Source organism: Miscanthus floridulus, chromosome 12 (genome assembly GCF_019320115.1).
Source record: "Miscanthus floridulus cultivar M001 chromosome 12, ASM1932011v1, whole genome shotgun sequence".
In the NCBI taxonomy this organism is placed as follows: Eukaryota; Viridiplantae; Streptophyta; class Magnoliopsida; order Poales; family Poaceae; genus Miscanthus; species Miscanthus floridulus.
This window is the reverse complement of record NC_089591.1, coordinates 45,954,803-45,979,800: the sequence shown is the minus strand read 5'-3', so window position 1 is coordinate 45,979,800 and position 24,998 is coordinate 45,954,803. Positions and strand designations below refer to the sequence as shown.

At 47.9% G+C, this 24,998-nt stretch overlaps 2 protein-coding genes and 1 pseudogene across 3 annotated transcripts; 2 read left to right on the top strand and 1 right to left on the bottom strand.

Annotated features, from left to right (window-relative positions):
* Positions 1-317: 317 nt before the first annotated feature.
* On the bottom strand, positions 318-2,814 carry LOC136497264 (uncharacterized). Its single transcript, XM_066493062.1, has 2 exons — positions 1,040-2,814; positions 318-963 (listed from the first exon to the last, which is right to left on the bottom strand). The coding sequence occupies exons 1-2, from the start codon at positions 2,399-2,401 to the stop codon at positions 589-591; spliced, it is 1,737 nt and encodes a 578-aa protein (XP_066349159.1). The 5' UTR covers positions 2,402-2,814; the 3' UTR covers positions 318-588.
* Positions 2,815-2,928: 114 nt separating this feature from the next.
* Positions 2,929-6,530, top strand: LOC136497263 (uncharacterized). 2 transcript variants are annotated; one of them, XM_066493060.1, is made up of 11 exons: positions 2,929-3,174; positions 3,266-3,304; positions 3,514-3,605; positions 3,919-4,168; positions 4,349-4,468; positions 4,558-4,633; positions 4,719-4,927; positions 5,135-5,243; positions 5,383-5,475; positions 5,576-5,736; positions 5,827-6,530. In XM_066493060.1, exons 1-11 carry the CDS (start codon positions 3,019-3,021, stop codon positions 6,382-6,384), a joined length of 1,863 nt encoding a protein of 620 aa, XP_066349157.1. In that variant the 5' UTR covers positions 2,929-3,018; the 3' UTR covers positions 6,385-6,530. The 2 variants fall into 2 exon arrangements, with proteins under 2 accessions (XP_066349157.1, XP_066349158.1); XM_066493061.1 differs by lacking the exon at positions 2,929-3,174 and having other exon boundaries at positions 3,262-3,304; positions 3,927-4,168.
* A 652-nt stretch (positions 6,531-7,182) lies between these two features.
* On the top strand, positions 7,183-19,717 carry LOC136495802 (U-box domain-containing protein 8-like; annotated as a pseudogene).
* The last annotated feature ends 5,281 nt before the right edge of the window (positions 19,718-24,998 follow it).

Sequence of the window (24,998 nt, the reverse complement as noted above, 5' to 3'; positions counted from 1 at the left end):
TACAGGATAGCACCGGTCAAACCATAGGCCGAACAGCACCAATATATCCACAGGTCTAAATAACACCAAATAAGAGGATAAAACTCAAATACGCTCTACCCCGCTCCAAACAAAGGCGCCTACGTAGCGGCAGCTTATAAATTGAACTATACCCCGCTCCAAACAAAGGCGCCTACGTAGCGGCAGCTTATAAATTGAAGCAGCTTATAAATTGAACTATACCCCGACGAAAGAGATCATAGTCCGGTGTAACGAACTGCGCTGGACTGGACAAGTGAAGCAAAACATGACCCAGCAAACTTCTGCGCCATCACCACTACAAACAGAAAAGCACGCTGCACGCCGTGAGTAACACACGTTAGATGAAACTAGTCTAAACTTACACATCTGAGTAGTACTAGGTACATCCAAGGTACACAAACTGAAACAGCCACTAGCCGAACACAAACTGAAGCCTAAACTACGTGAACGTCGCCACTCGCCAACGTGTCACATTCACATCAGAAACCAAGTACTCCTACAAGTCTACAAGAGACTGCGAAGCGAGCTCAGCACGACAGCAGCCATGAGCCCCACCGTATCATCAACCTAGCAGGCGGCGGTGCCCGCGTGCAGGCGGCGCGCCAGGTGCACGAGGTGCCAGGTGAGGGACATCAGGGACAGCACGTTGCACAGGGACGAGTAGCCGTTGAGCTGCTTCAGCCGCCTGCTCAGAGTCACCGCCCTGCTCTTCGACATCTCCTCCGCGTCGCCTGTTGCCGTCGCGGGCTTCGCTTGCTTGCCGCCGGTCCCCGCGCCGTCCGCGGGAGCTGTGCCTGTGAGCGCTGTGGCCGCCGCCGTGGGGACGGTGGTGGTGGTGGCGGCGGTCGGCGTGGCCACGGTCACCACCGGCGGGTCGACGATGTCCACCATGTCACGTCCCCGGCCTTCTTCCTTCTCCACTTTCATCCTCTCGAACATCACCTGCAAGTATATAGATATGCGGTGAGAATTGGGACAGATACACGTACGCGACGACAGAAGGTGGGGCTCAACTTACTTTGGTGGCTTTCGGCTCGAGCAGCAGCATGTTGGCGAGGACGAGGCCGAGCGCGGCGAGCAGGTTGAAGCTCTGCGCGCGCGACGCCACGGACCTGTGCTCCCGCCCCAGCAGGTGCGCGGCGAGCGCCAGCCCGACGCCGTAGGCCATGGCGCGGAAGTACACCGGGAACAGCTTGCTTTGCAGCATGCCGAGCTGCTGCCGCGGCAGCGCCGCGGCCAGCACGTGGCTGGACACGAACGTCACCCACACGCAGGCGCCGTAGGCGGTGGCGAAGCCCAGGAGGTGCATCACGGCCGTCGCGGTGCGCGCCGCCTCCCGGCCGGGCGCGCCGAGGAGGTACGCGGCCGCGTCGGCGCCCACGTCGCGCGCCCGCCGCGCGATGTCCGTCAGGTTCTTGCCCACCTCGGCGGCCCTCGCCTTCACTTCCACCTCGGCCTCCGCGGCCCTGTCCGCCGCGCGCTCCTCGGTTCTATGTGCGATGTCGGAGACGCTGTCCCTGGCGCTCCGGACGGTGTTCTTGGCGTGCCTGGCCGCCTCGGACACCCTCTCTTTGGCAGCCTTCGCCGCTTCGGCTGTTCCGTGCTGGATGTCGGACGCCTTCTCCTTCGCTTTGCCAGCGGCTTCGGAGACCTTGTCCTTGGCGCTCTTCACGGTCTCCTTCCCCTGATGCGCGGCGTCCGACGCCTTGTCCTTCGCGCTCCGCACGGCCTCCTTCCCCTGTTGTGCGGCCTCCGACGCCTTGTCCTTGGCGCTCTTCATCGTCTCCTTACCCTTCTGCGCGGCGTCGAACGCCATGTTCTCGGCGCTGTCCTTGGCATCCCAGACCGCCTCCTTGGCGCCCCTCGCCGCGTCCTCCACGCCGTGCTCGACGCGGGACGCCGCGTCCTTGGCTCCCTCTTCCACTTTCCTGCCGGCGCCGCAGAGTCTGTCCTTGCACCGCTTGACCGCGCCGAGTACACCACCCTTGGCGCTCTCCTTGGCGTCGGAGAGCCTCTCCTTGCCCTCCTCCGCCGCGCCGGCCACCTTGCCGGCCGCGTTAGAGACCACGCCCCTGGCCTCGTCGAACACCCCGCCGTCGCCCTCGACGCCGTCGAGCGCGTCCGGGGGCAGGACGCGCGTCTCCTGGACCTTGACACTGCCGCCGTCCTCGGTCGAGAGCGGGAGCTCGCGCTCGTACTCCACGATGACCACGCGTCGGCCCTCCCGGACGACGTGGTCGGCGTGATACGGGGCCGAGGGCGGCGGCGGCGGCGCGGGGGACCAGACCCCCGCGGCCGCCAGAGTGGAGAGGACGAGCACGATGGCCACGACGTTCATCATGGCGGCGATGTGTCGGTGTCGCATTTGGTGAGCACGCATCAGCTTGGTTGTCGTACGAAGTGAGCAGCTATCTTGCCATTGCGAGTATGGCGAGCACTCTTTTCACTGTAGTGTGCTCCGCCATGGCAAACAGCTTAAAAATCGCGGCCGCCGATAGTTGTAGAAGCTACCAAAGGTGTAGCCGTGGTGTGTGCTTTTTACACGTGGAACGACGGCGAGGTGTGCGATGGGGCACGTATGGCATGGCCACGAGCATAGGAACGACACGCGTGCGTGAACGTGGCTGCGCCTGGTATGGTTTCGGTTCTCGCGCGCTTCGGACCTCGGGTCGGCTGTTGGAGTAGCGGCGGCCGGCGGGGACCTCTGGGCTCCGGGATCGAGCGAGGCAGCGACGACGGCTGCGCTGCGTGGCACGGTCATCGCACTGGCAGCCCAGGAAGAACCGGCCCAAGATCATGCGCATCTGGGCTTCATGAGCATTATGAACCGGCTTCATCATCCCGGATTGCTTGGCCCGGTGGTAAACAGAAAGTCCACCATTCTGCTCGGAGGCCCAGTTACTTTCCGGCCTCGCGCTGCAGCTGTTCGACGCGGGTCCGCAGGCGAAAACCCTACTCGGCTCGGCACACCGCTCCCGGCCACCGCCGCAGCCGGAGATGGAGGACATCGAGGACGTGCTGGGCCCGGCCGGCCTCTCTGGCGGCGGAGCCCCCCGCCTCCCTCTAGCCGCCGTCACGGTCAAGCCGAAGCGCCGGTTGTCCAGGGTCGCGCAGGCTCCGCCTCAGCCCGAGGACCGGATCCCCGGCACGCAGGTAACGCCATTGCTTGCGGGCTTCTTAGAGATGCTCCATCTGTGCTTGTGATCTGATGTTCGCGCGGCTTCTCGTGCGTTCTGTGTTGCAGACGATTTACGTTAAGACTTTCGGGTGCTCACATAACCAGGCAAGCTTCCCTCCTCACTAGTTTCTGCTTATTCTTTTTTATTACGCGAGCTTCCGAACTAGTTAGTGTGCTGGTATGAAAGACTGCATAATTTTCGTGTTGGTGTCTTCGAGCGGCTAGTGCTGTAGTGCAAATGCTGAGAGGCCAATGGTTTTGCTGTGCTATGTGATTGACTTACTGTAACATCTCTTCCTTTTTCTGCTCCGCAGAGTGACAGTGAATACATGTCAGGTCAGCTCTCTGCATTTGGATATGCAATCACTGAAGATCCCGAAGGAGCAGATTTGTGGCTAATTAACACGTATGGTTGATTTCTTTTGTTTGCTGATTGCTCATTGAAGGCTAGATGTATACATGAAATGAATTTAAAACTGTTATGGCTATTGATTCGCAACATTGAACTCCACCTATTTTCTTGTACTTTACCATTCAGTGGACTGTACTGTCTAATACAGTAAGTGGCTAGGTGCTTAGTTGATTTCCAATTTTCCATTTATGATGGCTGAGTCGGTGATGTTTAGGTACACGGGATAATTTAATTGCAAAACCCAACTAAGAAAGAAAGATTGATATGTACTGTATATGTAGCTCAACATTGATTTGTTCTATTCTAGATGCACAGTGAAAAATCCAAGTCAATCTGCAATGACAACCCTCATATCTAAATGCAAGAATGCAAACAAGCCACTAGTAGTGGCTGGATGTGTACCCCAAGGAAGCCAGGGTCTCAAGGAGCTTGAAGGTATTAGTATAATTGGAGTGCAACAGATAGACCGAGTTGTTGAAGTGGTTGAGGAAACTTTAAAGGGCCATGAGGTTCGGCTGTTGAGTCGGAAAACACTGCCTTCACTTGATTTACCTAAGGTATAAGTCGTACCTCTGCGTATTATTTTAAGCACAATACTTGTGTCTTGCCAGTATTATGAGCACATGGGTGTACAATTTTTTTGTTTATTAAGCAAATCGATGTGCTAGTTATATTAACCTTTTGTAGTTAACAGATCCTTTAACTTTATTTCCGATTCACTAAAATTATACTTACAGGTAAGAAAGAACAAGTTTATCGAGATTCTTCCTATTAATGTGGGATGTTTAGGCGCCTGCACATACTGTAAGACAAAGCATGCTCGTGGTCATTTGGGAAGCTATACTATTGACAGCTTGGTAAGTATATTCAGAATGTGTCTATTGTGGAGCAATGCTGCTGTTGCTTCAATCTCCAAGTAAATCATTTGATCTTCAATCTATTGCAGGTGGATCGTGTGAAAACTGTTGTCTCCGAAGGTGTCCGGGAGATCTGGTTGAGCAGCGAAGATACTGGTGCTTATGGTAATCTCGATGTCCAATTCCTTCTGGATCTTCTAATGATAGATAAATGTGGTAATTTACTTCTTCTGGCTTGCAAAATTTTCAGGACGGGATATCAGTACAAACCTTCCAAATTTGTTAAATGCGATTGTTGCGGAGCTTCCTGTTGACCAAAGCACAATGCTCCGCATAGGCATGACAAATCCTCCTTTCATACTAGAGCATTTGAAGGAGATAGCTGCTGTTTTGCGCCATCCCTGCGTTTACTCTTTCCTCCATGTTCCTGTGCAATCTGGAAGCGATGCTGTTTTAACGGTATAGTTAAACTTTCAACTCTTGTTCTGAATAGCTTTTTAGCAGCAAACATACAGCATGAATATTCTTTTTTTTTTTTTGATTGGGTACAACTGGACGCACACAAACCACACACTCCACACTCACACCACACGCACACATTGTTTATAACTTATATATCCAGTGTCTGCACCTGGATCTGACTCAGTGTATGATTGCACATGCCAGGCAATGAATCGTGAATACACTGTTGGCGAGTTCAGAAAGGTAGTTGACACTCTGTGTGAGCTTGTCCCTGGAATGCAAATTGCTACAGATATTATCTGTGGCTTTCCTGGTACGCTAAGCAAGTTCTCAGCTTAGCAATATGTTCTTAGTTATCATTTATGAGTACATCTGAATGATATTTTATTAATTGAATGCCACAAAAAATGCTGCTGCTAATACTTTGCACTGAATTGACATCCCATTTTCAGGTGAGACTGATCAAGATTTCTCTGAGACTGTTAACCTCGTAAAGGAATATCAATTCCCTCAGGTCCACATTTCACAGTTTTACCCTAGACCAGGTAAATTGTTCTTCCTCAAGCCACAATGGTCTGTAAAACTACAAGTCTTGGTTGTTGATATTCTTTTCCTGCGTGTACATCTACAATGTGGTTTTTGTAGGGACACCTGCTGCTAGGATGAAGAAGGTACCAAGCAATGAAGTGAAAAAGCGGAGTCGTGAATTGACTTCAGTTTTTGAATCATTTTCACCATACCAAGGAATGGAAGGCAAAGTAGAGAGGATCTGGATCACCGAGATTGCGACTGATGGTGTTCACTTGGTAAGTGCATACCAATTCTTGTCGCTGATTGCTGATTATATGTTCATGCCCCGTGCAAAGCTTACCCTGAAATGATCTTTTCCTGCACAGGTTGGACATACCAAGGGATATATCCAGGTGCTGGTAATTGCTCCTGATAGCTTGTTAGGAACATCAGCAAATGTGAAGATCACATCTGTTGGACGATGGTCTGTCTTTGGTTATGTGATAGAAGGATCTGTTGCAGTAGGAGAAGCACCGAAGCAAACTAGTGCCAAACTGCAGAAAGAACATGGACAGAATCAGGTGGAGGAAGCTGGTTGTTGTGCCACTGACTCCTGTGGCACCAGTGCATGCTCCAATGAGGCACAACAGTGTGCCCCAGAACGATGTGAAAACACATCTCATGCCCCGCAGGCCTGTGGTGATGTTACTCGTCAGGAGGCACTCCAGCCTATGCTTGTGAGGAGAAGGGTAGAGGGAACCCCGAAAGAAAGTGAAAGCAGTGCAGCACATTCACTAGGGAAGGAACGGCAGGTGAAAGTAGTAACTAGGAGAGGGGTAAACATTGACACGATTTTGTGGTGCGGTTTGGCCGTGAGCTTCGCTGTAACGATAGCTCTGCTTGTAATCCTTACCAGCAAGATTTCATCGGCATCCTCCCCCTAGGCTAAGGCGGTGTTTGTAGCTTATAGTGATTGTCCTTGAGCGTGTCGCTGATCAATTTGGGCGGTTTGTTTACTCGACCTGTTCTGTATGTCGTTGCATAATTGTGCCACTATACAAATACATGGTTGCAAACAAGTTTTCTCGTAGTCTTCTGATGATGCATCATGGATCAGGGTTTGATGAAACTGAAGAACTTGATGTTATTTGCTACTGTGTTCGGAAGAGTTTTGTAGTGCACCGATACCCAACGCTTAGACCAAGTGTGCCATCACTCATCAGGCAAAGATATAACCGAAAAATAGGAAAAGTGAGCAGGTACCAAACAGACAGGCTGAAGCGCGCACACACGCAAGGGGAAACCGAAACAGAAAGGAACAACACGCAAGGGGAAACCGAAACAGAAAGGAACAATGGTCTGTTGGACATCAAAGTAATGGTTCGGTTACTCACTTAAGTATTTTGCCATAAGACACTTTGATTCGGTGAAATTAGATCACAGGACATTGTGGACCGGTTGCAGCCGTTTGAGGAGAGAGAATAGCGATGAAATGACATTCTTGCTCCTGCCGCTTTCTTCTTCCTCTCTCTCTCCCTTTCTCTTTTTGTTTCTGTTTCCTATCCCCGCCACCCTCTCCGCCTCCCGCACCCGCCGGCGCATGACGGGCCCATGAAGCAGTCGTCGTCTTCTTCTTCGTCGTCGTCTTCGACTTCCTCCTGGACTGAGTCCCACACGCTTCCCATTCCGCTTGTCCCCTTTTCGCGTGAATGCGCCGGCGCCGCGGATCCTGCCGCCCAGGAATGGAGGTGTGGCCGGACGATTTACTATGCCCAATCACGCTGGACGTCATGACGGACCCCGTCATCCTCCCCTCCGGCCACACCTTCGAGCGCCGCAGCATCCAGCAGTGGCTTGACGGGGGGCACCTCACCTGCCCCGTCACCAACCTCCCGCTGCCGCCCTACCCGCCGCTCATCCCCAACCACGCGTTGCGTCGCCTCATAGCCGTCGTCTCGTTTTTCTTGGCTGCGGCAGCGGCGGCTCCTGTCCCTGCAGATGGAGGGGCGCACGCGAGGCAAGAAGCGATGTCGGCGGCGCCGACTCGGTCCGCGTCGCCGGTGCCGGCGCTGCTGAGGCTGGCCAAATCTGGCGCCACGCGGGCGGAGGGAGGTGCTAGAGTCCGGCAACGCGGCAGTGCTGCTGCGGCACGCAGAGGCCGGGGACGAGGGGGCGGCCCGGGCGCTCCTGCACCTCAGCCTGGACGGCGACGACACGCGCGTGGGGCTCGTGGTGGACGACGCCGTGGACGCGCTCTCCGCCGCGGTGTCCCGGTGCTGACGGGGCTCCTCCGCCCGCGACGGCGCCGGACTTGGTGTAACACCTCTGGTGTTTTAAACACTAAAATATGCCATGTCATCATATGCATTGCACATCATTTTTGAGTTAGTGAAAACTTTGATATGCATTCACTAAAACAAGTTTACTTTTATGATTATATGTGTTGACTTGTATGGATGAATCAAGTTCATAACTCTAGTATTAAATTTGAATTCCAAAACCCTAATTTCTAGCATTTAAATTCTATCCTGGAAAACCTAATTCAAAATCTAAGCACATTTTGGGGTTGAGCCTAAAAGAAAAAGTGTAGAGCTTGTCAATGTGTACAAAGTTGCTTTTTAGAGTTTTCAAAGTTGTTATATAAAATTTGAAGTAATTTGAAAGGGGATAGATTCTTAAAGTGTCCCCTTTTGATTTCAAACTTGCATTTTCAAATCTAGACAGAATTTGGGTATGGTTATTAAAATAAAGTTGTAGAACTTTGAATTTGGAACAACTTTTATTTTTGAAGATTTTTGAGTTTCCATACAAATTTGAGAGTAATTTGAGAAATGAAGCAAATGGCAATTCGGTAAATACCTTGAACAGTGCAAGCAGGCACACACTCACCGTCGGTGAGTTTCCACCGGCTTCTACGCGCGCCCGCAGGCGCCACCTCCGGCTTCGACGTGTCCGCGCTGTCATGGCGCGTCAAGCGCACCGCTCACCGCCGCTCTTCGCTCACCTGTTAAGTCTAGAGCGCCCTCCAGTCGCTCTTCCTCCTTTCCTCTGTTTTTCCCGTCAGCGCCGCCTTGCTCCGTTGAGCTCGCGTCGGAGCCATCTCGCCCTCCCAGTCTTAGTCGAGCACATCACCATGATCGCCATCACCTAGCGCCTCCATGTTTTAACTTTTGCATCCATCGTCAAGCATCATGTTTTATATTTCGCATCGTTTTAAACATGACATTATTACTACGTGTAGTGAACGAAATTGAGAACGTGGTAGTCAACCAAGTTGTTGAGGAAGTTAATCCACCTATTGAGGTCGAGTTTGATATCTGTGGAACATCTCCGGAACCTGACTTTTCCAACAATCAAGGCAAGCCCCGGATGCATTTAAACCTACCTTGTGTTTTACAAATTTATATCGTTTTTATTATTAAATGTTGCATTAAGTGATTAGGAGTTGAGTGGAAACCTAATTGGTGCATTACCAACCTTGCTTTTCCATATCAACTTTGTTACCAGTTTCAATTCAGGAATGCCTACTTATGCTTAGTCATGCTTAGACCGATAGAAGTCAGGTGATTACCTGTCACCTGCGAGATATAAATGGATTTTTGGATATGATTGGGTATTTATGTTATCATGAGATATAATCATGCGGAGTAATAATTCTAGACTGGGTGGACTCGGTGTATAAGAGCCACAAGACATGGATGTCTTGTGAGCGGGTTCATTCCGCCTGTGTCGGTTAAGAACCGTCCAGTGTTGAATTGCATGAGGTGAGACTATGTAGTACTGGCCACATACTCCGGTAAGCCTAGACTCGGCTATTCTATTACAAGAATGGTTACTCGCGCGCTGGGAGTGAAGAGATGGCAAGAGTAGCGTGTACCCACGTGGCAATGGGCTCGACTGGTGGAGTACTGTGCTCTCGGGTGGCGCGGACCCGTTCTTGTTTTAGAGAATCTGAGGGTAGGTTGGTATATGTAGGTCAGGGACCTGCATATGTCGTGTGGTTGGGAATCCCCAGCTAGGTTATAATCGGTTCGAATCGTCGTTGCTCCTCGGTTATGGAGACTCAACTCACTGTTCATCATCGTAGTTAACAAATAAAACTTGAGTAAGATTTGAGAAATAGTCTAATATGAAGTTCATGATCTCAATATGGATCATGGCAGATTCATATATGATCTTTATGAAGGCTTGTATGTTGAAAGAAAGAATCTTGTTAGAGAGCTTTTACGCAAAAGAACTTTGATTCTTGCTAAAGCCTTACCTTGAATCCCCGAGCCTGCATTCCTGAGTTTTCTCCGTTTATATGTCGGTTTAGTCTTGTTGAGTACTTTTGTACTCAGGGTTCTTTAACCCTTGTTGCAGGTGAGCCTCATGGGCAGGTCTGCCTTGGACCGTGCTACATGACGGTTGTTCAAATCGAAGATGTCGAGTAAATATGTGGCCCTTGGGCAGGGCACTTTAATTACGTGTTTTGTTTCATGTTACTTAGGCTACTCCACTACTATGGTTTGTAATAATAATCGTACTTAGTTTGTGAAACAACTATTTTATAACTAAGTTATTGTAAGACTTCCGCTATTTTACTCTAATGTATATTAATGAATAAACCGTTGTAATACTGCAATGACTCTGTGATGGATCCTGCTCGGAAGAAATCGTGGATGATTTGGGTTTCCCGAGGACACTCGACAAGCTTCTTACGTTACCGGGAACATATGCATAGCCGTCAGAAGTCATTAAACAATGACAGGTGCATGTGAGCCCTATAATTTAGGAGGTTCTGCCATAGACTGGTATCAAAGCGACCATTACCAATTTTTTATAGTATTGTTTTATAAAAACTTCAAAACGATTTGGGGCAAATAAATTTAATCTGTTAATTTGGTCCAAATTGCTTCTGACTTATCTTAATTCATTCTCGCCATTCCTTATTTGATTAAAAAGGTTTTGTATGGTGGAGTAGTAATCTTATTATGCCCTATATAATAAGAACTATTGTTTATATACTTTAGGAGCTTTGATGTTTAAGTTTCGTAAGGACGACTCATGCATCATGATTAATCCACTTGTTATTTACTTTCCCTCTCAGTTTGGGTTGAGTAGTATAAGTTCCATTCTTACTACTCTTTAGACTTTTCTCAGATTGTCTTACTGTTATTAAATCTTGCTTTCTACAGTATGGCTCATACCAAGGTAACGTCCCATAAGTCCGTTGGATCCAAAGGAGTCCCTCGTCACCAACTTGCCCCTAGAAGTGATGGTGCTAGCAGTAGCAGCTTTAGGCCTGGTCCCCAGGCTGAGGTACAGAGGCTTTTAGCAGAATTAGCATAGGCTACAAGAGATAGGGCTTTGGATGCCATCTAGGTGGGCAAGTTATAGGATCAATTGAGGTGTCTCACCACCGCTCATAAGAACTGTGAGCGTATGTTAGTTCGTATGGTGGAAGGAAGAAATGAAGTTTGGCATAGAGAAGATGTAGCTAGAGCCCGAGCTCATGAGTTAGAATTCTATGTAGAAGACTTAGAAGAATATTATACCAATCTACATGAAGAAGTCCATAGGTTGAACAACCTCCTGAATCCAAATCATGAGCCTCAAGCTGATGCAATGGACCCAGGTGTCATCATAGCAGATGATGATGAACCTGAAGAGGAAGAAGAAGAGGATCCAGAAGAAGTAGTGGTGGTCAATGAAGGTGATGATGAAGGCAGAAATGTTTCTGGAATGGATATCGATCCCGAGGTTTGATATGATCAAGGAGAAGAGTAGAGTTGTAATATAGTGAGTTCTAGTCAAGCTGGGTAGTCTTGCTTAAGTGCAGACTTGTGTATAAATAAGTAAACCCAATGTATTGTGTTTATAGTAAACTCTTTTTATATTTCAATAAATGCTTGTGAGTAAAGTTTGGTTTGTCATGAACAGATGCCTCGTACTCGGGCTTCAGATATTCCTGGTTCTTCGCAAGACGAGGGTGGTGTTCCTAATCCACCACCAGTTCCACCAACTTTGGCTGATGCTATCGCGGCACTAGTCCATGTGACCGTAGATAATGCTCGGTTGCTTCGGGAGTTAGCTCAAAGCAATTAGAATATGATGCAAGGGAATCATGGTCGTAATCATCAAAGGCAAGAAGCTACATATGTTGACTTCATGGATACACGACCACCAGTATTTTCTAAGGCTGATGAACCACTTGAAGCTGATGATTGGCTTTGTACAATAGAGCAGAAGTTCGACCTCATTCCATACACTGAGTTCCAGAAGCCTGTTTTTGCTGCCCAATAGCTTAGAGGTGCAGCAGGTGCTTGGTGGGCGAACCTTGTGGCCATGCAACCAGCCGGTACTCGGTTAACTTGGGCTAAGTTCTGCACTGCTTTCTATGCCCATTATATTCCAGATGGAGTTATGGCCATGAAGCTTGATGAGTTTCTTGCTTTGAAGCAAGGTGATCAAACAGTCATGCAGTATGTGGGCAAGTTTAATCACCTTTCACAATATGCACATGAGCATGTTAACACAGATGCCAAGAAGAAGAAGTGGTTCATGCGTGGCCTTAATACCAAACTTCAGACCATGATGACTACCTGCACAAATGTCACGTATCATGAGGCAGTTAACATCGCTATTGCTTCAGAGGAAAAATATCGGCATCATAAGGAAATTAATAAGAAAAAGAGCGTGCCATCTGGGTCTTTTGGTGGCAATCAAAAGAGACAGAAGATAATTTATCATCTGGTGAATCACTACTGTCCTCCTTATCGCCCGCCGCAGCTCCAAGCTGGGTAGCGACCAAATGTCCGTCCTACCATAACTTACCCGAACTCATAACAGACAAATGTTCCTAGTGTTCGTGCTCCAACACCCCAAGGCCACAATTACCCATGTTTCAATTATGGGAAGTTAGGTCATTTCTCTAGGGAATGTTCGTATCCTAAGCAGTACAATCCAAATTTTTAGAAAGCTCCCAGAAATCAACAATAGGGTCAAGCTCAGGATAAGAACAACAACCAAAATGCTCAGAAGGGTAGAAATGAAAAGAAGACGGGGCGGGTTTTCTATACTCAAGCTGTGGAGATTCTAGAAGGGGAACCAGTGATGCTGGGTATGTTTCCTGTCGCCGATCATCCAACAGTTATGCTTTTTGATTCTGGTGCATCTCATACATTCATCAATAGAACCTTTGTCATAAAGCATGAAATTCCAATTGGGGAATGAAGGAGAATTTTTATATACAGTCGTCCGAGGGACGTTTGTGTACTAAGGAAATGGTGAACCAAGTACCCATAAACCTAGATGGGCACATTTTTTCCACTACCATGATTATTTTAAAAGATCGGGATATAGATGTGATCCTGAGTATGAACTGGATGTATCAGCATAAGGCTGTTGTAGATACTTTGAATGGGACAATAAGGTTGAGTTTGCCAAACAGTAATTCTCAACTTCTTATCTAACTTCCAATCTTAAAGAGATTAGTGGAAACAGTTTGTGCAACTTCTGTCAAAGAGATTAGAGATATCCCTGTAGTCTGTGAATTTCCAGATGTTTTTCCTAAAGATTTACTCGGTCTACCACCTAATAGAGATGTTTAGTTTGGAATAGATCTTAAGCCTGGAACAGCTCTGATCTCTAGGAGAGCTTATAGGATGCCTCCCAAGGAATTAGCTGAGTTGAAGACTCAATTGCAAGAGTTGATTGATAAAGGTTTTATCCAACCTAGTTCATCATCTTGGGGATGTCCTATAATTTTTGTGAAAAAGAAAGATGAGACCCTGAGATTGTGTATTGACTATCGACCATTGAATGAAGTGATAATTAAAAATAAATATCCCTTACCTTGGATAGATTTACTTTTTGATCAACTGGCTAGAGCCAAGGTTTTCTCTAAGATTGATTTGAGGTTAGGTTATCATCAAATCAGAATTAAGCCTGAAGATATTCCTAAAATGTCATTTACCACCAGATATGGATTATATGAATACCTGGTAATGTCTTTTGGTTTGACGAATGCCCCAGCTCACTTCATGTATCTGAAAGGGTCAATCAAGTACTTGAAGATATATTAAGGTGTTGTGTCCTTAACTATTCCAATAAGTGGGATGAATGTTTGCCTTTGGCTGAGTTCTCATACAACAATAGTTATCAAGAGAGCATTAAGATGGCTCCGTTTAAAGCACTCTATGGTCGTAGATGCAGAACATCGCTAAATTGGTCTGAACCTGGGAAAAGATAGTTCTTTGGAGTTGACCTTGTGAAAGAAACAGAAGAGAAGGTTAGGTAGATACAAAATAATTTGAAGATAGCTCAGTCCTGACAAAAGAGTTATGCAGATAAACGACGTCGACCATTGGTGTTTAACAAGGGAGATTATGTACATCTGAAGGTATCACCAATAAAGGGAGTCAACCATTTCGGTGTTAAAGACAAGTTGGCATCTCGTTATATTGGACCATTTTAAATATTGGAGAGGTGTGGAAAGGTGACATATTGCTTGAAGTTACCAGAACATCTCTCAGCTGTACACGATGTGTTTCATGTCTCCCAGTTAAAGAAATGTCTTCAAGTGCCTGATCAAAATATTGATATTGAAGGAGTGGAACTTGAACCTGATTTGACCTATTCAGAATATCCTATCCGAGTTCTGGATTAGAAAGACCATGTCACACGAAGGAGGACAATCAAGTTCTACAAGATAGAATGGAATCAACAATTAGAAGAAGAAGCTACGTGGGAATCCGAAGATTTCTTGCTAGAACAGTTTCCAGAATTTCTTGCGTCGATATAGAATAATGTTAGTTGTGTTTTGTCTTTACGAACCATGTTTTGTGAAGGGACCTTAGCTGTTTTATGGTCAGGTTTTGAATGTATTTGCTTGACACATTTCCTTTTTCATTACTTTATCCTAGGACTTTTAAATCTTAGGACGAGATTTCTTTTAGGGGGAAAGGTTGTAACACCTCTGGTGTTTTAAACACTAAAATATGCCATGTCATCATATGCATTGCACATCATTTTTGAGTTAGTGAAAACTTTGATATGCATTCACTAAAACAAGTTTACTTTTATGATTATATGTGTTGACTTGTATGGATGAATCAAGTTCATAACTCTAGTATTAAATTTGAATTCCAAAACCCTAATTTCCAGTATTAAAATTCTACCCTGGAAAACCTAATTCAAAATCTAAGCACATTTTGGGGTTGAGCCTAAAAGGAAAAGTGTAGAGCTTGTCAATGTGTACAAAGTTGGTTTTTAGAGTTTTCAAATTTATATAAAATTTGAAGTAATTTGAAAGGGGATAAATTCTTTAAGTGTCCCCCTTTTGATTTCAAACTTGCATTTTCAAATCTAGACAGAATTTGGGTATGGTTATTAAAACAAAGTTGTAGAACTTTGAATTTGGAACAACTTTTATTTTTGAAGATTTTTGAGTTTCCATACAAATTTGAGAGTAATTTGAGAAATGAAGCGAATGGCAATTCGATAAATACCTTGAACAGTGCAAGCAGGTAGACACTCACCGTCAGCGAGTTTCCACCGGCTTCTATGCGCGCCCGCAGACGCCACCTCCGACTTTGACGTGTCCGTGCTGCCATGGCATGTCAAGCGCACCGCTCACCGCCGCTCTTCGCTCACCGGTTAAGTCTGGAGCGCCCTCCAGTCGCTCTTCCTCCTTTCCTCTGTTTTTCCCGTCAGCGCCGCCTTGCTCCGTTGAGCTCGTGCCGGAGCCGTCTCACCCTCCCAGTCTCAGCCGAGCATGTCACCATGATCGCCATCACCTAGCACCTCCAGATCACCCACTTGCCCAGCTTCTTTCCCTTTGGTTTGCTCGGCGTAACCCCGTCTTCTCCAACCCCGGTAAGGCTCCGTCGAGATCAGTTCCACCATGGACAGGGTGTTCGGGTGGGATTCTTGCTTTAGCTTTTGATGTTTCTTGATCTTCATTCTCTTATGATGCTCATGAGCTTGATCGTTGATCGTTTGGTCAGCTACTTTACTCAGAACGGAGCTTCACCGTGAGTACACGCCACCGCCATCGTCTCCAACGTCGACGACTTAGCTCCGACTCGTCGCAGCCGTCATTCTCAAGCGCATTAGCTTTGGGGTGAGCCACTGATCATGCATGTGCGGTCTTCTTAACCTCTACTATGCCGTAGCCACGGGACCACGGGATGCCAGCGGGTTTTGCTTCGCCGTACCGCTATGCGCGTCACTACCTACGTTGTGGTGTGTCGTTAGTTCAATTGAGTGCTTGGTTAAGTCCGTTAGGAGGTGCTGAGTACGTCGATGACCTTAGTTTCGCCAGTGAGGTACTAAATCGCTGGGTGCATGTCGCTGTGCTCTGCTGAGCCGCCATCGTCGCCAGCAAGGTCGCTCTAGTGACCTAGAGTTTCAACCTGTGCCACCGGTGTGTGCGCAATGTCAAGGAGATCATGTTGGTCCGAGTCCCGCTGCCGGAGACCTCGCCGCTGGCGAGAACGCGCCAGTCAGAGGCTCGCCATCGCGCTGCTCTCACTGATGGGTGGGACCTCGATGTCAGTGACCGTTTATTTGAAAATGAATTTATCTATTTTGTAGAAATGATTAAATAGTGCTGTGATTTGTTTATTTTGTGTAGAATTAAATAGAGCTCCAAAAATTATGAAAATTTTTGTGTGACCTCTCTGAGATGTAAAATTTTTAGGAAAAATATTAAATGTTACTTTTCAGTACATTTTGAATGCGATAAAAATTGCTCAAATTAATTAAGAAATGGGTTTTCATGATTTTTCTAGGCTTGTATAATTATCCAAAATTTATGAAAATTGTTTTTACACTTAGTTATCATGTGATGAGCCTTCACAAAAATTTTGAGCTCAATTGAAAAAAGTTGATTTATTTCATAATTTTGAATTAATTGTTAATTAATAAAAACAAATATTAACTCTTAATGACTTAGGTTTTGTTTGAATATGTGATTGAGTGATGACCTTGGGTCCTAAGCATAAAATGATCCTTGACATTTAAAGTAAGTGTTTGAGTTTATAAAAAGGTTTAGTTAGTTTTTGGCTTGTGACTATACCGCGAAGGAAAGTTGTATTCAAGTTATTAACTTTTGCATGCATCGTTAAGCATCATGTTTTATATTTCGCATTATTTTAAACATGGCATTATTGCTATGTTCTAGTGAACGAAAGTGAGAACGTGGTAGTCAACCAAGTTGTTGAGGAAGTTAATCCACCTGTTAAGGTCGGGTTTGATATCTGTGGAACATCTCTGGAACCTGACTTTTTCGACAATCAAGGCAAGTCCCGGATGCATTTAAACCTACCTTGTGTTTTACAAATTTATATCGTTTTTATTATTAAATGCTGCATTAAGTGATTAGGAGTTGAGTGGAAACCTAATTGGTGCATTACCAACCTTGCTTTTCCATATCAACCTTGTTACCAGTTTTAATTCGGGAATGTCAACTTATGCTTAGCCATGCTTAGACCGATAGAAGTCGGGTGATTACCTGTCACCTGTGAGATATAAATGGATTTTTGGATATGATTGGGTATTTATGTTATCATGAGATATAATCATGTAGAGTAATAATTCTAGACCGGGCGGACTCGGTGTATGAGAGCCACAAGACATGGATGTCTTGTGAGCAGGTTCTTTCCGCCTGTGTCGGTTAAGAACCGTCCGTTGTTGAATTGCATGAGGTGAGACTTTGTAGTACTGGCCACATACTCCGGTAAGCCTAGACTCGGCTATTCTATTATGAGAATGGCTACTCACGCACTGGGAGTGGAGAGATAGCGAGAGTAGCATGTACCCACGTGGCAATGGGCTAGACTGGTGGAGTACTATGCTCTTGGGTGGCGCGGACCCATTCTTGTTTTAGAGAATTTGAGGGTAGGTTGGTATATGTAGGTCAGGAACCTGCATATGTCGTGTGGTTGAGAATCCCCAGCTGGATTATAATCGGTTCGAATCGTCGTTGCTCCTCGGTTATGGAGACTCAACTCACTGTTCATCATCGTAGTTAACAAATAAAACTTGAGTAAGATTTGAGAAAGAGTCTGATATGAAGTTCATGATCTCAATATGGATCATGGTAGATTCATATATGATCTTTATGAAGGCTTGTATGTTGAAAGAAAGAATCTTGTTAGAGAGCTTTTACGCAAAAGAACTTTGATTCTTCCTAAAGCCTTACCTTGAATCTCCGAGCCTACATTCCTGAGTTTTCTCCGTTTATATGTCGGTTTAGTCTTGTTGAGTACTTTTGTACTCAGGGTTCTTTAACCCTTGTTGTAGGTGAGCCTCATGGGCAGGTCTGCCTTAGACCGTGCTGCATGACGGTTGTTCAAATCGAAGATGTCGAGTAAATGTGTGGCCTTTGGGAAGGGCACTTTAATTGCGTGTTTTGTTTCATGTTACTTAGGCTACTCCACTACTATGGTTTGTAATAATAATCGTACTTAGTTTATGAAACAACTGTTTTGTAACTAAGTTATTGTAAGACTTCCGCTATTTTACTCTGATGTATATTAGTGAATAAACCGTTGTAATACTGCAATGACTTTGTGATGGATCATGTTCGAAAGAAATCGTGGATGATTCGGGTTTTCCGAGGACACCCGACAGGCTTCTTAAGTTACCGAGAACATATGCATAGTCGTCAGAAGTCATTGAACAATGACAAATGCATGTGGGCCCTATAATTTAGGAGGTTCTGCCACACTTGGCCAGCCTCAGCAGTGGCGGGCCTTGCGGCCATCCCGGTGCTGACGGGGCTCCTCCGCCGCAGCAGCATCGGGAGTGCCGCGAGGCCGCCACGGCGCTCTTCGAGCTCTGCAAGCTGCCAGAGAACCGCCGCAGCGCGGTGCGTGAGGGCACAACGCCCGCGGAATTCGCCGCCAACGGCTCCGCGCATGCCATCGTGCGGGAGGCGGAGAGGGTGGCGAGGATAGAAAACAGAAAAAAAGAGAAAGGGAGAGAGAGGAAGAAGAAAGCGGCAGGGGTAAGAATGTCATTTCACCGTTGTTATCTCTACTCAACCAGCTGCAACCGGTCCGTGGTGTCCTATGGCCTAATTTCACCGAACCAGAGTGTCTTCTAGTAAAATGCTCCAAAGTAGCTGTCCACCAATAAAGGAACATCACTTTGGATGTCCAACAAACAATTATCTCAAACAGAAAAAGTAAACGGTACCAAGCAAATAGGCTAGAGCACAAAAGATCGAAACGGAAAAAAATTAAGCAGAACACAATCAGGCGAGCACAAAAGATCAAAAAGGAAAAAAAAATTAAGCAAAACATAAACAGGCCTGTTCGGCTTACCCAACCGGCTTGTTTTTCAGCCGAGGTATTTTTCTCTCATAACAATTCAGCCAGAACAGTGTTTTCAGCCAGCAGTCAAGTTTTATCAAGCCGAACAGGGCCACAGGCTGAAGAACAAAAAAAAAACTGATATCAGACCCAAATTAAACGCAAAAAGTGAGCATGTACCAGTAGTACAAAACAAACAGGATGAAGCACAAAAAAAACTGAAAAACAAACAGGATGAAGCAAAAGAAAAATGTCGAAGTCAGGTTTCGATCGTGGGACCTGTGCTTATGAGCACACCACGCTTCCGCTGCCCCACTCGATGTACGTTTAGAGATGCGAAAGTAATTTATAAATCATATTGAGTGTGAGAGGTACAGACAGGATTCGTAGAGCGGGTATCCTCTGCACCGGCACGGACGAGCTCTGCACTCCACAGCCTGGGCACGGTCAGTCCACCACGGACCCGAACATGAAACACGAACGAGTCGCAGTAGCCTACATGCGCTGCGCACACAGCCGCATAAGCGACCAGGAGATCCAGCCTCCAACGAACTACGGCATTGTAGGCGTCTTGCTCGGTCTCCAGGAGATGGTCACCCTCGTATCTGGAACAGGTGGCATTACCTCCCTTCTCTCCCTTGTTGGCATTCCATCGAGCGGTTGGTAGGTGGCGGCGAGGAACATGAGTACGTCGTCGGCAAGCATCCGGAGTGGGACGTGGAAGAAGCTTGGCTGCACGAGGGCGACGTCCTCCATCTCGGGTCGGCGCCTGCACGGGATCGGCGACTGGGGCTGGCTGGAGGAGATGTTGGGCTGGTACCTACGAGCCAACGACGGCGACACGCACTGCGCCATCGTGGCCGCGTTCATCAATGTCGTCGTCGCCATAGCCGACCCGGCTCGCGGCGGCAACCGGATCTGCGCGGCGGCGGCGGCGGCACGCGCGCTCGCAGTCAGCTCTGCGCGGTGGTGGTGAGAGAAGGAGCGGTCTCCTGCTCCTCGTCGGAGCTCTCGGAGTCGGGGAAGAACCACCACCGACGCCACCAGCCCCGGCGCTGGCGCGCAGGCAGGGCCTTGTACAAGGTCTTCCACAGCTCGTGGTGCGCTCGGCCACGAGCAGCCTCAGCTCGGAGCTAACGCACTCCATCCTCGCGAGGACCTTGCCGTCGGTCAGCTTGTCCAAGACGGCTCTCTTGAGGTCGTCGGGCAGGGACGCGAAGCCGCTCAACGGCAGGCCGTTCCTGTGGCATAGCTCGTCGAGGAGGCCCCAGCACACGCCCTAGGCTCCACGCCACCGAGGCTGCGGGGGAGGAGCGGCCTCACGGTGTCGAGATCCAGCCACTCCAGGTACACGTTCTCCGGCGTGTCGTCGCCGTCGGTGGTGGTGAGAGAAGGAGCGGTGGGAGACAGACGGGAGGTGAGTCCACCCCGCGCGTGAGGCTTCAGCGAGCCAGGCCGAAAAGAAACGAGCAACCCCTCCTTCGTCTTTCTAGGGCCTGGGCCAAGCTGCTTCAGATCTCGTGCGGGGCGGACTCCGAGGTTAGACCAGGGGCACCAACAAACACGAGAGTTGCAGTCCGAGAGCGCAGCCGGGCGGGCCGTTGGGCCAGTCAGCGGTGCAGGTACAGTGCGTTCATATATCATACGTGCAGTCGTGCACCGCGGACGCACAGGTTACGTTGAGAGCACGACGAGCCTACATCCTACGAGTGGTAGTGGCACGTACGTGCACCATGTCAGCTCCTGTTTGGCCGTTTGGGCAACCGCGCCCACCCAGCGTCCCCAACCACGTACTGACGGACGCGCGGCCCCGCCGTGGCGCCGTCGACACGAGGCGCGCAGGGTGGCAAGCCAGCTCAACGCGTGGCGCGCGCTTGATGTGCCGACGCGCGCGCCTGAACGGGACCGGTAGTTGCAAGGAAACGAGCGAGGTCACCCGCGCGGCCGCGCCCCACGCGAACAGCGGGCGGGCAACGCCTGCTTGCCAGCCTCATGGCTCCGGGGCCTCCGGCCGCTGTTCCCGCTCCGGCCGTGCCTGCGTGTCTCACTCTCACGTCGTGGGAGAACGAGCGTGGCATGGTCGTACCAGGGGCATCGCTCGCGGCACACAGCGACTGCTGGTCACCGCGCGCACCCCGGCGAGCGCGCGACGCCTCCGCCCTCCTGCTGTGCCGTCTCGGCGCGGGAGCTGGACGTGGACACGTCGCGCGTGTCGGCCACCCCGGGGGACACGGCTCGCACTCGGAGGCCGCTCGTTTCACCGAGAACGGAAAGGGAATCGTGGAGCCTGGTGGAGCTAGCGGGGAAGATGGCCAGATGTGGGAGCGCGCGAGAGTGCGCGGGCGCCTTTTCCGGGATACTCTTTCTACTTTCGTCAGTGGTTGGTGCGAGGCTGCGAGCAGTGCTCCGGCGTCTACGCACGCCGCTGGCAGTGCCCCAGCATTTCCATCTCCCAATGGCAGTACGAGGGGTAGGAATATCTATTGGAATATCTATTGCCCTGATTAGATCATATATATATATATATATATATATATATATATATATATATATATATATATATATATATATATATATATATAGTATTAGGGCACTCCCAATGCAGACTCTACAATGGTTTCTATGTCTATTTATTACCCTTCTATTTATTGATTTTTGCTGATGTGGCAATGTATTTATTGAAGAAAGAGAGGGGAGAAACAAGAAACGACGTCTAACATAGACGCTGAGTCTACGCTTCGACCGATGCCGAAGAAACCAGCCCCCGTGCGCATTGTGGAGTTGTCCATCGTTTCCATGGATCCGGTGCGCCTTCCCTTTCCCTCCCATCGCCGCCACCCTCGCTCCCGCGCGCGCGCTCTGAGCTCTCTCCCGCGCGCGCTCTTCCCTTTCCCGCGCGCTGCACCGCCCTCTCCCGCGCGCCGTCCCGCGAGCTCCCGCGCGCCTTCTGCTCTCTCCCGCGCCGGCTGCAGATCGAGGTCCCCAGGCCCAAATCAAGGTACGCCCCCAAGCTCCATGACCATCCCCAACTGATCTCCTCCCGACAACAATCTTTAACCCAAATCTCTGCATAGCTCCCTTCGATTCATATCGAGGTCCATCCATAGCTCCCTTTGATTCCATCTCGTCCCCCATCCACTGTGACCCAAAAATATCCCCAAATCTCACAGATGAATCGATTAACAAAGACTGATTCTCGGCAAGGCAGAGGTGTCCGTAGAACCCATTCTCCATCCGTCCGTGCTGTTGGGACCTGTGCTCCAGTCGCCGGAGCTGCTGCAACCCGTGCTCAAGCTGGAGTCACCGATGTTCCTCAAGATGATGGTGTTCCTAGAGGAGCTTGAAAGGTCCTAGTATGGCTAGAGAGGGAGTGAATAGCCTATTTAAAAATCTATAAATCAACTAGAGCAATTTGATTAGTATGACAAAAGGCGAAATGCAAACTTGCTCTAGCTCTACAAGGGTTGCAAGCCACCTATCCAACAATTCTAGTTGCAATGATTACTAGACACACAACTTGCTATGATACTACTCACTAAGAGCTCTCAATCTTGCTACACTAAAGAGCTCCACTAGATGAACTTAAATAACAAATCAAGCTCTCAATTCTAGTTACACTAAAGAGCTTGCCACAACTAGTTTGCAAGAATATAAAAGAGTGAGTAAGATGATTATACCAACGTGTAGAGGGATAAACCAATCACAAGATGAAGATTAAGCCAATCATCGGGAGAATGCAAATGACAAGAGACAACCGATTTTTCTCCCGAGGTTCACGTGCTTGCCAACACACTAGTCCCCGTTGTGTCGACCAACACTTGGTGGTTTAGCGGCTAAGAGGTGTTTCACAAACCTCGTCCACACGATTGGACACCGCAAGAACCTACCCACAAGTGAGGTAACTCAATGACACGAGCAATTTACTAGAGTTACCTTTTGGTACTCCGTCGGGTAAGGTACAACTCTCCTCACAATCACCGGAGACGGCCACGAACAATCACCAACTCATGCCGATCCTCCACCGCTGCACCAAGCCGTCTAGGTGGTGGCAACCACCAAGAGTAACAAGCGAAATCCGCAGTGCAACACGAATACCAAGTGCCTCTAGATGCAATCACTCAAGCAATGCACTTGGATTCTCTTCTAATCTCACAAAGATGATGAATCAATGATGGAGATGAGTGGGAGGGCTTTGGCTAAGCTCACAAGGTTGCTATGTCAATGAAAATGTGCAAGAGAGTGAGCTTAAGCCGACCATGGGGCTTAAATAGAAGCCCCCACGAAATAGAGTCGTTGGCTCCTCACTGCACTGAACACGGGTCGACTAGATGCTCCGGTCATATTGACCGGACGCTGGACCTCAGCGTCCGGTCATGCGATGTGCGCCACGTGTCATCGGCTTCAACCGCCGATCGCCCGATTTCAACGGTCAAGTAATGACCGGACGCGTCAGTTAGAAAGTGACCGGACGCTGGATCTCAGCGTCCGGTCATTTCCAGTAAGGTTCCAAACACGACATTTCACGACCGGACACGTCCGGTCGTGCCTGACCGGACTCACCCAGCATCCGGTCACACAACGTCTCCTCTGTGTGTCTCACGTCAGCGTACGTCAGCACTGACCGGACGCACCCTACCAGCGTCCGGTCACTAAGTGACCCAGCGTCCGGTCATAAGACCGAAACGTGCACCCTCTGCTGCCACTGACCAGACGCACCGGTCCAACCGAGGCCAGCGTTCGGTCACTTACAGTGACCTCTAACTTTTCTGTCTAGGGCACCGGTGGCACCGTCGGACTGTCCGCACTCTACGGGCGGACACTCCGCCGGTGAAGTATCTTACCCTTGCTCAAATGTGCCAACCACCAAGTGTATCACCTTGTGCACATGTGTTAGCATATTTTCACAAATATTTTCAAGGGTGTTAGCACTCCACTAGATCCTAAATGCATATGCAATGAGTTAGAGCATCTAGTGGCACTTTGATAACCGCATTTCAATACGAGTTTCACCCCTCTTAATAGTACGACTATCTAACCTAAATGTGATCACACTCGCTAAGTGTCTTGATCACCGAAACAAAATGGCTCCTACTATTTATACCTTTGCCTTGAGCCTTTTGTTTTTCTCTTTCTTCTTTTCCAAGTTCAAGCATTTGATCATCACCATGCCATCATCATCGTCATGATCTTCTCCATTGCTTCATCACTTAGAGTAGTGCTACCTATCTCATAATCACTTTGATAAACTAGGTTAGCACTTAGGGTTTCATCAATTAACCAAAACCAAACTAGAGCTTTCAATCTCCCCCTTTTTGGTAATTAATGACAACCATTTTACAAAGATATGAATTGAGATTTAATTGAATTCACGTTGCTTGCCCAAGCATATCTACCATGTGTAAAAGAATATGGACAAGTTTCATGAACTCCAAATAGTAGTAATTGCTCCCCCTACATATGTGCTAAGAGTTTGGATTATAGCTTGCACATATGCTTAGATATGAAATATAGGAGTCAATTTCTACCAAATGATGCTAAGGTATAAGAGATGGATCTTTGAAGCGTGATACCAATCGGAGTGCACCAATATACCATCCTTAGCACCATTAGTAACTAGATATACACAAAAACTAGAATACCCCATGAGATCAACATTAAAAGTAAGGGTCTAGTTTTCATAATGTGAGCATGAGTCTAGTTACTTAGCCTATGCATGCTAGTTTTTCATTTTATCACTCAAACCTATAGCTAGCATACACCATACAAGCATGGATATTGAAATTTAAAACTTGTGCTATGCAAGCAAACATATGAAATGCACATCAAAATGCAATATACAAGTTTATAAGCTTGCTGCCCCTACGTGTGTGCTCAGAATTTTAATTGATCCCTTTCCTTTATCATATCTCTCCCCCTATGTCAAATACTCCCCTATCGCTCATATCTTTGTTTCTCTCCCCCTTTGTCAACAATTAGCACAAAAGGTGAGCTCAAATTATAGATAGGTTGGGGTAAAATCATGTGAAATGAGGATCATTTCCCCAATTTGGTTCAATCTAGATTACTTGCAAAAGATATTTAACTCGGTTTGATCTAAGGATAAGCTTCTTCACACCTCCAAGTAAGGGTTATCTTGTACCATGTTGAGTTAAACACTTATAGCTCATTTTCTAAATCAAACACTAGGTTTGCAAGCCCACAAATATGTCATATGCTACCACTAGATCATTTCAATCATACAAGCAATAGTGGTACCA

Coding starts and splice junctions, on each gene's coding strand:
- LOC136497263 (XM_066493060.1), top strand. CDS start 3,019: ATGGAGGACATCGAGGACGTGCTGGGCCCGGCCGGCCTCTCTGGCGGC. Junction 4,634..4,718: donor CGAAGATACTGGTGCTTATG/GTAATCTCGATG, acceptor CAAAATTTTCAG/GACGGGATATCAGTACAAAC. Junction 5,476..5,575: donor ACAGTTTTACCCTAGACCAG/GTAAATTGTTCT, acceptor TGGTTTTTGTAG/GGACACCTGCTGCTAGGATG.
- LOC136497264 (XM_066493062.1), bottom strand. CDS start 2,401: ATGCGTGCTCACCAAATGCGACACCGACACATCGCCGCCATGATGAAC. Junction 964..1,039: donor TCGAGCCGAAAGCCACCAAA/GTAAGTTGAGCC, acceptor ATATACTTGCAG/GTGATGTTCGAGAGGATGAA.